The sequence below is a fragment of the Platichthys flesus genome, chromosome 14 (assembly GCF_949316205.1).
Source record: "Platichthys flesus chromosome 14, fPlaFle2.1, whole genome shotgun sequence".
NCBI classification, from domain to species: Eukaryota; Metazoa; Chordata; class Actinopteri; order Pleuronectiformes; family Pleuronectidae; genus Platichthys; species Platichthys flesus.
The window spans coordinates 5,088,850-5,102,988 of NC_084958.1; the positions used below are offsets into that span (position 1 = coordinate 5,088,850).

General features: G+C 39.5%; 1 protein-coding gene across 1 annotated transcript in view; it reads right to left on the bottom strand.

The window, feature by feature from the left end:
- The window catches only part of pappa2 (pappalysin 2), a 63,531-nt gene that overhangs the window by 20,798 nt on the left and 28,594 nt on the right, over positions 1–14,139 (bottom strand). The window contains exons 12-21 of the mRNA XM_062405269.1: positions 11,913–12,041; positions 11,740–11,825; positions 7,181–7,377; positions 5,510–5,623; positions 3,595–3,730; positions 3,287–3,461; positions 2,908–2,973; positions 2,722–2,818; positions 2,135–2,312; positions 447–660 (exon numbers count right to left, since the gene is read on the bottom strand). Coding sequence (XP_062261253.1) covers positions 447–660; positions 2,135–2,312; positions 2,722–2,818; positions 2,908–2,973; positions 3,287–3,461; positions 3,595–3,730; positions 5,510–5,623; positions 7,181–7,377; positions 11,740–11,825; positions 11,913–12,041 — 1,392 coding nt within the window. The remainder of the gene's footprint in view (positions 1–446; positions 661–2,134; positions 2,313–2,721; positions 2,819–2,907; positions 2,974–3,286; positions 3,462–3,594; positions 3,731–5,509; positions 5,624–7,180; positions 7,378–11,739; positions 11,826–11,912; positions 12,042–14,139) is intronic.

Here is a 14,139-nt window from a genome sequence, read left to right on the forward strand (position 1 = left end):
GAAGAGATGTTCAACTTGGTCCAAAGACTGTTGGACACTGCCCCAACCCCACAGACTTCTGGTCACCTATTTTTGTGTCTTGCACTGCACTTTCTCAGCCACTCTACAATAGACATGCAGAGTGTGAAGACGATAACTCGAGACAAGAACGCTTCTCGAGATATGCATTCCACATACATACTGAAAGAATGACAAGCAAACATTTGTGGAATTAGTAGGTCGATATAAAGGCAGTCCTCAAACCTAAATACATGGTTACAGTGTATTTTTCTTGCAGTCATTAAATGTCCTTTTATGTGAGAGTAATAAGCCTGGAATCATTCATATCATCGATAATTAAAGGTGTCAGTCAGAACATAGAGCCCACTGAAAAGAAACTGCGTAAATATGAGTGATGCTATTGTGGCAGCCTCAGCAAACTCTGGCAGCAGCAGTTGGCAGCTCACCTCTGTGTCTTCTTTTGGAGGCTCCCTGTTACATAGAAACCTGGATTACATTTGTAACGGCAGACAGAGCCAACGTCATGACCTGAGGTCTGACAGTCGGCTGTTAGCAGCTTGGAATTGGGTATATTTGGGACTTCTGGACACTCGATCTTGCAGTAGGCCTCTGGGAAAGACCACAGTCCGTCCTCCAGACACACCAGCCTGTCACTGTCACCTGGGGAGGGAGACAGATGGAAGTATAGTGGGACAGAGGCATGGTAGTGTTATGACTACAGTTCTGCAATACAGAAAGACATTGGACAAACCTGCATTAACATTTGTTTCTGGATGATGGTCCATTATTTATTCTGTCTTGAAATGTTTTTTAATGATTTAATTCCTAAGACACTTAACTAAAAGTGAGTGGACTAGCAGGAAACAACATCAATCCCTCACACTAACCCTCAAAATTGCTTGAATTCACCATTTTGTTTCTTAAGAACTGAGTTTTTCATTTGAAACTATGAAACTCAGAGCTTATACTTTTGCCTAATAGTCCCTTGACAATACCTGATGTTTTCAAAACCCATGAATAATTCCCCCACATACTTTTATTCGTGACGTGAATAATTCCACGTCACGAATAAAAGTACGTGGGGGAAGTACAAGTAGGTCGACATCATGAATCCATTTCTGTTGAACTGAACATTCTGGTTTTGTTGCATGGCTCTGTCTGGTTGAGTTATGATGAAGGCGTCTATGGCTTCTACTTTGCCCAAAGCTAATATTTTCTATGTTTGTACGGCCCCACATGAAGCAGGAGTGTTGGCATTTGGTGGAGAATCATAACACCCGAACCCTTCCACAACTTTTTAAACATTGTGCTGGTGTTGTGTTTATCCATGACAGCTGTGCTGGTGTCCACTCAATATATTCCTGCTGAGTGATACACAATGGCCCTCAAACCAAAAGTGACAAATATAATTATTTCTGCGCAATCTTTATTTTGATCATGGATAAATGATTCATACTTGCTGTGGTTTTCTGACCACAATCACAAGTTGTGTGGACATCACGCTTGTCCCATCTTATCACTTCAAGAAGCATCGACTGCATTGCCTAACTTGCATGACCAAAAGAAGGGTAAAGCTCTTTCTTATTTGTGTGTGTGTGTGTGTGTGTGTGTGTGTGCACATTAACATCTTCAGGGCATTCAGCTGCATAGGGAAGCACAATGAAGAGACATGTTTTTTTTTTTTAAATGTACCTTTCCACTGTGATTTTACTACAAATCCTGTCTATTAGTTCCCCTTGTCTTTTCAAACTAATTTGTTTAAATAAACACTGTCTTTAACAACAGCGGAATGCACCCTGTAAAAAAACAGGCATCTGTTTATCAGCAATAAATGTAATGTCCAATTCATTTTATGGGCTGTAGCTTGTGGAAGCATCTTGCTGTGGTTTGTCTGTTCACTAAAAGGGGCTGTTCAGTAAGAGGCTCTAACACACTTACAATACAGACTCCTATGATAATTGGTGAATTAAAAATGAGTTTTATCAAGATTGGTCCCTTAACTTACCAGATTTTCTTTATGAGACTGAAACAGTTGTGTATTTCTGTTCATCTTCTTCTTAGATTAATTTACAGCCAAATGGCCCAATTTATAAATATGTATTTGTCAGTGCAACCATACTCGGACAGTTCTAACCTTGGAGTATGGATGGTGATCCGCAGGTGAAGGAGCACTGTTTGCCAAAGGTGGTTCCCCAGGCGCAGCTGAATATGGCGTGGTATACATGAGACTGATCGGGCAGCCCACAGTCTACAGGCTGACAGCTCACTACACGATCCCATGAACCATGGAAACACTCCAGCTCTGTCTTTCGCTGATGACGAGCAAGAGAGGGGAAGAACACAGAAGAGCTTATACCTCTACCAATAACATTCCTGAGATTCTATCTTTGAATTCTGCGGACACTTTCTTGGACTTTGAGGTGCAGTGTATCCAGTGAAACACACAAGACATACAATCTGTTTGGGTTCCTCATCATTCGCAGGAGATGTCAGGTTTTGGAGGTAAAAGAGGAGGCAACCACAGACGTTGAGCGAGGAACAGAAAAAAAGATGTTACATGGTCTAAAAAATGACTGTGGTACCACTCTAGAAGGAGGACAATTCTGAAATCCCTCGTCAGTGTCAGTGTCTCTCTCGATAGATTTTGAATATGCATTCATAGAAAATATAACCTATGAACTTATTTTAGTGGTGTAACACATACTACAACATCCAGTTTACCTGATGGGGTGGGGTTCCCCTACCGTTGAGGACGGTGATACTGAAGCCACGGTGACACTGAACAGAGCAGTGAGAGGCCTCTCCTCCTCCTGTGCACCTACACAGACACACTGATATATATACAAAGATCTTTTGTCTGTTGTTTCGTCGCTCTGATAGTTCAGTGTCTCGTTGTAAAGGGCCTACCTGACAGAGGCGTGCTCTAACTGAGGCGGGCTGCAGCTGTCCACCTGACATCGCCGCCGCAAACAGCTATTGCAGGGATGGAGGTGAGGGGGGGGGACGTCGAGGGAGAAAGAGAAGGAGAGGAATAAGAGGAGTATGCAATTGGTGGAGTAATCATACACTATTTTACACAAGTACTCTTTCAAATACCCCAAATAAACACAACAAATATTTATTCTCAAGATCTGAATTCAATATAATGAGACCTATGTGCTCTGCCTGTGTAGTTTAACAGCCTATCACTCCCTTTCCAAGCCCAGTTTGTAACTTGCATGCTACGTGTGAAGGCATGCGTGTGTTAAGTAGGTAGCTGTGGGAGAGCCCACCCTCTGATGCGCACCCGGTCAGGGCGAAGGTGCTGAAGTGACAGGAGGTCCTCAAAGCCACGCCTCCCACTGCCACCGAGGGGGAGGAGAAGAGGAGGATAACGGAGGCCGTGAGGAAGAAGGGTCGCGAGAGGTCATGGGTCACATTCACCACCAACGGGTTCCGATGGCATGAGAGGTTATGTGTGCCTGGGCAGATTGAAGGGTTAAAATGGTAAATTTAGCTACTTTTTTTTGGTTTTGTCTTTATTACTGTTAATATTGAAATTATGTTATTTTGCTTTATACATTATCAAATACATACAAATCAATAAAAAAGTACCTAGTGAGTGGTTTTTGCCAGTAGTATCAGAGAGTAAGATGGTTGCTGTCCTCCGGCACTGGTCCACAGACAATGACCCGTCTGATGCTACGTACACCATTACAGAGGCTGCCACTCCAGGATGTTCAAATCCCACCTGGATCAATGGTGAAAGTGATGACAGATTATAAAAATAAGGCTCAAAAGATATCAAAAGCGAAATTGAAAAAAATTGAATTGTGTCTAGCAAGAAACATATTACTGTTAAAAGAGTTGATAAATACATGCAGTACCATTTTTGTGATAATGCTGTAAGTCAAATATATTAATTGTTACTTCACACATTCATACACAATTTGTTTTCATCAGCATTCAGGCTTTAAATATTGGATTCCTGCTCCAGCTTGTCATTCCAGTGAACAAACCAGTACACCACTTTGGGAATGAGAACATGTCCTCACCAAAGCACATGCTTGGGTATTAAACTGCAGAAGTACTGGAACTATGTTGTGACTGGAACCCCATGTAACTGCGATGATAAGCACAGTCTTGATTCCAAGGTGACGCTCGCTGTTCTCTGTTACAGAACTTGTCACAGCCACCTGCCAAACCTAAAGACTATGAGTGTTTCATAATCAAAAGATACATTTTTGGGGGTAAAATACATTTTTAGAGACCCTATTCAAGAATGAAAAGGTGTTGAATGAGACCCTTTTTTAGAGCTGGCAGGGATGGGTATGATAAAAAGGTTTGAGAAATGCTTTTCAGATCAAGCAGGACAAGCTATTTACGCAAGGCAAGCACTTTCAGAGAAAGAAAAACACGTCAAGGAAAAATGTTGTGTTTCGGGGGGAGAGCTGACAGATATGGGTGTCATAATGAAGGCTTTGAAAGAGTCAGTGAAAGAGTCTTTAGGGTGAAGGCGGCCTTCCAGAGAGCCTGCAGAGAAGTGTCTGATAAAAAGGGCATTCAGGAAAGGAGCAGGGGATGGAAAGATGAGTCATTCAACAAAGAAGTGGAAATGATGAGAGGAGAAAAGGCAAAATGAACGAGTATGTGCACGGAAGGAAAGAGGCAAGCTCCTGACTGCAAAGGGCTCCATAATCCAGAGAATGACAGACAAGACTACGAAGCTATCAGTCAAATCAACAGCTAGCCTATGCTCGGTCTGGGCCCGCAGAGTCGACTGTGGGAACTGGGGCTGTGGAAAGATTAAATAATACAAAACTACTAAATATGAGAACCAGACACAGGTCTGGAATGGAAAGCCAGGTCCGAATACAGTGGAGTACACAAACCAGGCCATCGAAGTGAAGCACGGTTGACTAGAGTATGTTGGAGCTGCAAAGATAAGCTGGGAAACTATTCAAATAAATTACTTTAAGTGCAGCAGCGGCTATTGTAATTCTCTGTCAACGTAGGATTCAACAAATACAAATGTCATCAATTTTAAACATTGCTTTTTAATCCTAAAATAAACAATTAGTTGATGATTTGAAATGTTCAAGAATAATTATTAAATGATCAAGATGTTTTTTGCCTTATCTTTTTTGGAGCAATAGTAAAATGAAATTATAAATCATGTGTCCATGACAACTAAAAGATCTATATATGATTAGAGAATTATTATTTTTTCTTCAGATGCCAGTATTTGAGTAACTTTGAATCGTGACAGAATTATACAACCGACCACTATTAATAAACTCGTAATGATAATTACTGAAGTCAAAATAGAACTGCGGATACAGAATAAGCAGTGTTAGTCATGATTGTAATTATCTTCACATCATTAGAACTCGCAGATGACCTAAAAAATGAATAATTATACACACATACCACCAAATTCAATGAAGGGGAGAACAGATACAGAACGCACACACACACACACACACACACACACACACACACACACACACACACACACAAACACACGTACCTTCAACCAAAATGAATGTTCCAGGTCATTATTTGTGTCCGACTGGGCTGTGCAAGGGAACCAGGCGTCTGTGGACAGTGTCTCACTCATCTCCAGGTGATGATACCTGCAGAGCTTCACACAGTAACAAATGGATTCTTCATTGATAATTAATCAAAAGTCATTTATTTGCTAGACACGATCAGACAGTACACGGTAGACTCTGGTTTGTCTCTAAAAAGTGAACAACATGTACATTTCCATTCAGCTCAGAGGATCAACGTTTTTTTTTCCTACCAACAATTTTTCCGTGTGTGTTTACCAAATCGTGACCAGGACATTTCACCAATGCCCAACGGCATAGAGTGTGTGTGTGTGTGTGTGTGTGTGTGTGTGTGTGTGTGTGTGTGCTGGACAAAACAACTATGCACGGATGGTTTCTCCAATCTTGGTGGGAATATTGCTTAGGGTTAATGGTAATTAACCAAAATATTTTCCAAAATATCTCGCAAAAAATAGCGAGAGAATCTAAAGCTGCGTGACATGAGGGTATATAATCCAGACATTACACTTCAAAACTTTCCCTGACCTTTAAATGTGGCAAAATCAAGATGCTTGGTGTATTGTGGAGCAAAACAGGTATTTCAGAATCTTGTTCTAATTTAATAAATTATATTTAGTGCCTTGGGAAGAGCCCACATTCTCCAGTAGTGACGCATCTAATTGGCCAATCCGAAAGTGACACTTTGATTTGTTTTGTTTACAGCACTGTTCCTCATGCAGACACTGTAGCATGACAAATCCCAGGAGATGTGCCAGTTCTGAGTGTGTTTGACATCAGCAGTCCTCCCGTTGAAGTGAATCTTCTTTGCCCGGCTGAGCAGAACTTACTTCCCGCTGCATCATTTGCATGTGGCCAATCGTCTAGAGGAGCAGGGTCGACCTAATGCCGTTTCTAGAACTGTGACATAATTTGGAACATCAGCTATGATTGAAAAACTGAAATGCTTATATTACTAAAAAGGATCCAGCTCATTACAATCCTCTGCCTCAGGTCTTTCATATATGTAAATATGATCTGATGGACTGAACGGTTCGGTTACCCCGTTTTAATTTTTTTTTTCTTGAGTAGGCTCCTCTCTAATAAAAAAGTTTTGCATCATGTAAAGGATAAGTTAGATAAGTTCAGTACAAACTTGCCACTAAAGGAGCAGAGATCTTAAAGTTAGAAGATCTGTTTTGAGTCCAGTCCGTCTGAAATTTGACTTTTGAAATCTCAGAGTTACCACAGTGAACGACCAATCGATGAAGACGTACTTGGTATGTTTCATGGAACTGTTTATATAATTACAGGCTGAAAAGAATTGATCTGACTGGTTTGATACTGCTTCCAGCAAGAAGTGGCGGCACAGAAAATAATAGTGAATAGTGAGATTATGTTAACATATTTCTTTTTCTTCAAATTACATACACACCTGGCGATAATGTGAATTGCTACATATTATAAGGACAATTCACATGAATAACCAGTCACAATCATAGAATTTACAATCCGAAACTACAACACAAGCTTTCGAAACGCATCCAGCTGCGAATATGGAGCTGATGATTTGCACCATTGCCTCCACAAGGAGTTCATCTTCATCTCGGTCTTTAATGGTCCCTGTGGGTTATACTAGACCTTTGTTATACCTTGTTAACTGATGGCTCCCCGGTGGAAGCGTGGGCAGGACAGCGGTTGGGGTCCTGGTGAGAGGCAGTGGCAGTGGAGGCCCATTGGTCCGTGTAGCCCAGGGGTGTGAAGTAACCACAGTCCTGAACACTGGAGCCCCGTTCAAAGTCCTCACATACCCCGTCACCGTCAAACACATAACACCGACTGGGTTCACCTTGGCAGACGGAGAGGAGAACGAGAGAGGAGGATTTATGAAACAATATAAAGCCTGGTTTCTTAATCTGGCAGGGAAACACACTCATCCCCCCACTGTTAAATCCCCTCCAAATATATTTGTCAGTGAACCAAACCAGAGCGAGTCTATTCTGTATTTTCATTGGCCACTTTTAATGTTAGCCGCATCAACTCAACCGTATCTGTCTCTCTGGCCTGTCAACAGGCTGTAAATAATAGAAAGCAATGAACTCTGACTTGATTAATTATCTAAGATCACAGCAATTTTGTAGTCTCAATAGGCAGAGAGAACCAAAGAGGACCTCAAATGTGTTTTGGCAGCTAGTTTGATCCCAAAAGCTCCTCAATGGGCCATGTGTGTCTACAATACACTGTATGTCACCAGGTGACAACAGCAGCTCTATGTATTAATAAGAACTGTCAAAGCAATGCTCAAAACTTATTTCATGTCTGATAGAAAACAAAAGTACAGACAGAAGAATATTGGTTTAACTATTATTGTGTCTGCTAATAAATCTCAAATTCATCAACTCTCAAAATGAAGCAAGGGGTGAAACAAAACAAAGCCATCAACTTGGAAACCTGAGATCAGGACCAGAATAACAACAAAATAGAAGCGGAATTCACTTTATTCCTTTTTGTAACAGTTGAAAAGTTAATAATAGAGAATGAGAAATGATGAGTATATGCAGTGTGTTTCATACCGATACGTAAACGCTTTCCCCACAGCTGAGGAGGCTGTTCATGGAGAGACTGTATGGCTTGACAGATAACGTCAACTTACTATCTTTTTGCAAAGCGTCTTCATTAATGGACATAGAGAAAAGCTAAATGAACCTGTGATATATTTTTTCCTTTCTCTGAATATAGATATTTCAAAGGTCAACATGGAACTTTCATGATTTAATGTACTTGCGTGATGATACATGTTGTTAATATTATTGTTTTAAGTTATATTAAAGCATAGCTCTATCTGTTTTTGTGATGCTTTAAAAAAAATGCTAAAGAAATAGAAATAACACATAATAAATAAAGGACCCCAACGGATAGCGTAAAATTTGACAAAATCGAAATAACAGTTAGCAGATTCACTAAATTTCGACAAAGATGTGCTCATTTATATTTCAAAGTCAGAAAAACAGGATATATTCAGGATGAATTTGATGTAAGTCAGATTATACTTCCTGTAACACAGTCGTACCTGAGCTATGAGCAATTAATATGTGCAATAGATTAAATCGATGTTGACATAATGAGCAACAGCAGAGGGGCAATCATAAACTGATCAATATATTGTAAAGCAGCAGCTCTTTACGAAAAGGCTGGAAAACACTTCCGTTTGGCCTAATGGAATATGTGGACATCTGCAGAAGTTAGACAGAAACAGAACTGTGTCACAAAGGGCTGCATAATTGTCCTCAATTTGTTGACGGCAACATGTTTCTGATAAAAAGTAAATGTGGCAGAGACACCATATTTTCATACTAAGTTCATTTGGCAAAACTAAAGGAAGTGAACTCTCGAAATACCCCACCCCTGCATTGACAGCACCTGTGAAAATAATTAAGTATTTTAATTCCAGTTCATTTATTGTTTTACTTGGCAAAATTGGAGCAATTGATAAACTTTGACTTAGATATTAGGGACATCTGTGTTTTATTAAAGGTCTGCATGCGTTAATCATGTTGTGCAATTTAACCATTATTTAACTGCCAGTAAAGCATTTTCACTTTTCAAATCTGTAAAATCTTTAGAAAAAAATAAGGTGAAAGCAGGGTTTCTTAACAACCTCAGCAGCTTGTCCATGGCAAACCATTTTAAACTACTATAAACCCAACATAATCCAGAGCACGGCAGTTCAGCAAGTAGTTGGAGCTAAATGGGTCAAGCAAACATGGCAAGAAGAGCTACACAAATGTTTTCTCTATGGCTTCAACAACAACTGAATAATTGGTTTCCAATTAGTAAAAAATTATTTGGGGACAAATTGTTTATCTGATGTTTTTCTTCGTGAAACGAGAAATGTAATAGCTTCAGTCACAGCATGGCTAGCCCTGACACATTAATTGACTGAATGATGGAAAATTTAGTGCCACAAACTCTCAGAACACAAACCCTTGCACCAACAAATACCACACAGCTGCCGTTGGCCTAAAAGTCAAAACAAGGGAAGCAAATCAAAGTAATGTACCACTTTCAAATCAACGGTCAAATCTTTTAGTAATATCGTGGATTTTTTTATAAAAACACTAAAAAGTTGGATATTATTAAAGTCAAACCTATTCCACTTAGCTTCTGGCAACTGCTAAGCTTTTTGGGTAAACATTCCTTTATATGGGGGATGAATTTTAAGGTTGTGGAGGAGAACCACACACCACAACAGCAGAGCTGATTACTTGTGTCAATGTCGCTAATGCCTGCTCTCATCTGGTCCACATCTCTCAATGAGAAACAGAGACATTTGGGGACTTGGATGGACGCGTTGGATGTGCCAGTGTCAGCCTATTAGGGCAACCATTACAATACAACGCAATCATCAGTGTGTGTCAGTGAAAATAAGAACGTGAGCAAGTATTCATGGGTAAACAGCTAATTATGACAATGTGACATTGTGAAATAATGCATGAGCTTTATGCTCTCAATGCTCTCTTTCTGGCTTTTCTCCAAGACCATGCATATTCAAACGTGTTTACCTCATATTAAGGTCCAAACACACAAGTTGACAGAGGCAGAGTCATCCACCCTCTGCTAACGATGCTGTACCTTGGGTAAACTCCCAGCATTCTTCAGACTGAGGAAGGGTGCAGAGACAATGTATTGTCGTCCTGTGGTGGGTTTACAACGATGGGTGCACTCTCTGTGGCCTCTTTATTTGTCGTCTGCCATTTTATGCTGCATGATTTTTGTCGAGGGTTAGCAGGACAACATTCAACCCTTGTCTTACAGGTGAGAAGTATATATCGGAATAATATATCAAAAGGAACGTGATCATTTGGATGTTTTTAAACGTTTACTGCCTCTTACTTAACAGCAGTTACTGGTTTTGTATACTCACAGGAAAGTGGAAAGTTACTAAATCAGAAAAAGAAAAAAAACTATATCCATCAGCAGTGATCCAGGGCCACATCTCCTGCATATGTATCTTGTTTATTTAGAAGCAAAAACCTTCTTCCTTATCTTTACATAAATCTTTGGTTGTTAATTTTGACAACAAATCCTACATTCTTGACTAAACCTCACGATGTTAGCCTGGGCCAGCTCTTAACCCCCCTTACTTCCCTTGAATGATCTGACTCCGGCCATCAGAAATACAGGACAACCTCCGATCTCATTAAGGTACTTCAAGAAACAAGAGAAAATCCTTGTTATTACTTTGATGACAATGAACATCCTCACCATCAACCAAAACAGAGACTTTGTTTGATTGACCGGCATCAAGGTGATAGATCATTAAAACGACATTGTTATTTTACTTCGACTATAACCTGTAGCTGAGACTTAAGAAGTTTGGGATGCTACAGTGATAAAGCACTAAAAAGAAGTGTGCAAATAGGTCTGGATATGCGTGACTAAACTTTATATATTTTTACAGTTTTTTTGGGGATATAATCTTTCTCTCTGGGAAGACCTGGCCGGTTGTTGCAGATTTGATTTGATAATAAAAATAAAATACTATTTACTTTAGATATCAACAAGATGAAAAATGGCAACAATGTCTAAAACACAACTGTTATTGTGAGCTCACAGCTCCAATCTCAAACCACAACATGATCTACGATAAGAAATCAATCATATTCACTTATCAATATTCCCAAGATCGCAATCTATTCCCTGAAATCTTATAAAAGCCGGAGCTTATTCAATTAAAGAAACATGTCTGGCATATGTTGTGGGACTCAACTGTGTACTTTGCTGGTGAATATAGTTTTTTTTCTCTGGTGTTTCTTTGCCAGCCTAATACTTCACATTTCTTCAAGACTTGGGCATTAGCAAACCAAAAACTCACTTCTTACCATTCAGCTCATCTGGTTTCTCTTATGCTGCTGTGATGTTACATTACTGATTCGTGGACTCGGTTTAAGCCAGAAGCTTTTATGTCTCGTAAATTAAATTTGATTTGTTCGATTTTATTTCTAATGCTGCTGCATGCACATAGCCATTTAGTAACTTTGCTTAATTTGACACTATAAGTTTAAATGTCATTTATGTTTTACTTTTAAGAGTGATTTGATGGGTTTAATGTATGACAAAACAAAAAAAGAGTCACCATTGTTTTTAAAGAAACCAAACAACTCAACAAGCTTTCAGACTTTTCACCCTGCAGTAAATGAAGTTCACTCACCATTACATTTGAAGCCCATCTCCTTGTGACATTTCTTAGAGCAGCCATCGCCATCCAGGAGATTACTGTCATCACACTCTTCTGTCCTGGAAGAAGAACATCGTCAACACCAATATCATATATTCAGATACGAATAATTGTTCATCATTAATCGTGTTAACATATCCACTGACCCCTGTATGAGGCCGTCTCCACAGTAGGACTGCCCATGAGTGTAGAGAAGAGGTGGGGAGGTATCGCTGAGAAGACCTTCTGATTCCACCTGGATTGTGTACTGGTACTTGACTCCTTGCTGTAGAGTTCTGAAGAGGAGAGGAGAGGTGTAGATATAGATCACTACAATTCACTCTTTCAAAACATGACAAACTAAGAATTATTGTTGTTATTTTTGCCAGTCTGGTTAAGTGTGTACAATTGAGTGACCTCTAATGGTAAAGTTGCATGTTGCAGCTGAATACCCCGCATCTCACCCTCCCAGTCCAAGCATGAAAGAGCTCATGTGATAGCCTTCAGTTGTCATAAAACTCAAAGGTGTTTAGTTTGTCCTGTCTGGACTACTGGGAAAAACAAGGTGGCCTCTGTAGAGAGGACCTGCTCTTGATGTGAATATAAAGTATTTCAATATAAAGGGCTCCTTCTAGGGTAAAGAAAACAACAATTCGTACAATTTAGATGAAACACATGAAAACATCATTTGGATAATTTTGTGTTCAATTTATACCAATGGATCCCTTTCACCTAAATCTTACACATTGAACCTTTAACTAATTCAAACTTTTTTTAAAGAAACGTTACTTTCTTCGTCCAATGTACTTCTGAAGCATTGCATTTACCTTAGGGCCCATGACAAGTCAATGCAACAGCAATCCTACTGGATTCTACAAACAATGGCTCTTGGGATCGAGCAACTGAAGTGGAACTGTTACTCACAGTGGCTTCTATCTGTAACCTTGCAGTATCCGGTGACCTTTATGCCCCACGGCAGGAAGTGAGTGTAACAATACCTATGTTCCGGTGTCAGGAACTAATGATTTGTTTGGTGGGTTGTTTCTAAAATAAGGAATATTCTCCCTGTTTTCTGAGAACAGAGCTACTGTTTCTCGTATAAACTTTAACCGTGAGAAGAATAAATCATTCAGTATCCACAGATTTCCTTTATTAATTATGGATCAGTGAAGGAAATGAACAGTTTGAAAAACTCCCTTCTCTTTCCCTATTTATCTGTACTGTATCTATATTTGGCTATTTTCTTTAGCCATGTGACACAGTTCCTTTTCTCTCTCGCTCTCGGCTCTCACAGACTGTACTTTGCACTTGCACTTCTTAATTCCATGTCTAATTTCCTCTTCAACTATTAACAAAATTTGAATTGTTTCCAGAAGAGCTGCATGAATGCAATTTACTTTTCATTTTATCTTCATTATCAGTATTCATTAAGCATAAATAATTAGTTAAATTCCAGTTTATGTGGCGTGAATCCAAAGAAAAAAATATGCTTTGGCAACAAGGCAACACAAATAATATCTCAAGGCCAGGTAACAAGCAAGTTTGTACAAAATCTTGTGCAACCAGATCTGAAGGGTGTTTATAGCTGCTCCAAAATACCAGAGCTTAAGGGGGCTGTCAAAGAAATGAACAAGATGGACATCTACGAATCTAAAAATTGGGATAATGGCAAAAGCTTTGAGACATGCCTTGCTTCAAACACATTCATGGTGTTGGACTCGCACATACACACACAAACACACACACACACACACCCAAGAGTGTGTGAAAGACTAAATTATTATTATTATAAGATTGTATAAAAAGAAGAGCTTCATTTAGAAGTTCAACACAAGTGTACTTTATCTCCTCTGTGTTTGTGTATGTGGTTGTATAAATGAATGGTACTTAGAAAATCGTTTGAAGTCGGTCCAGTAGATCATCTTCCCAGTTATCTGCAACATGGCAGCAGTGGCTACAATGTAACCTTGTGGGGCAACTGCGACAGTCCACAAAGTTTTTTTTCATCAATAAAAGGCTAAAATTGTTATTCTGGGTCGACGGAAACATAGTGAGAGTCGGAGAGAATTGGATTTCACTAAGTGAAGCTATTATGGCAGAATTTCTTTCTGATGTGGAATATGCCAATTATAGGCTCAGTGTGTAAGCTTTAGGGGAAAGGGATATATTGGCAAATATTTAATGTAAAATAATCCTAGTGTGTGTAATCATCTAAATTGTTTGAATTGTTGTTTTCTTTACCCTAGAATGAGCCCTCTATATTTAAATACTTTATATTCACATCAGGAGCAGGTCCTCTCCACAGAGGCCGCCATGTTTTTTAACAGTAGCCCAGAATGGACAAACGAATCACCTTTTGAGTTGTTATTACAACTGAAGGTTTCCACAGGTTCT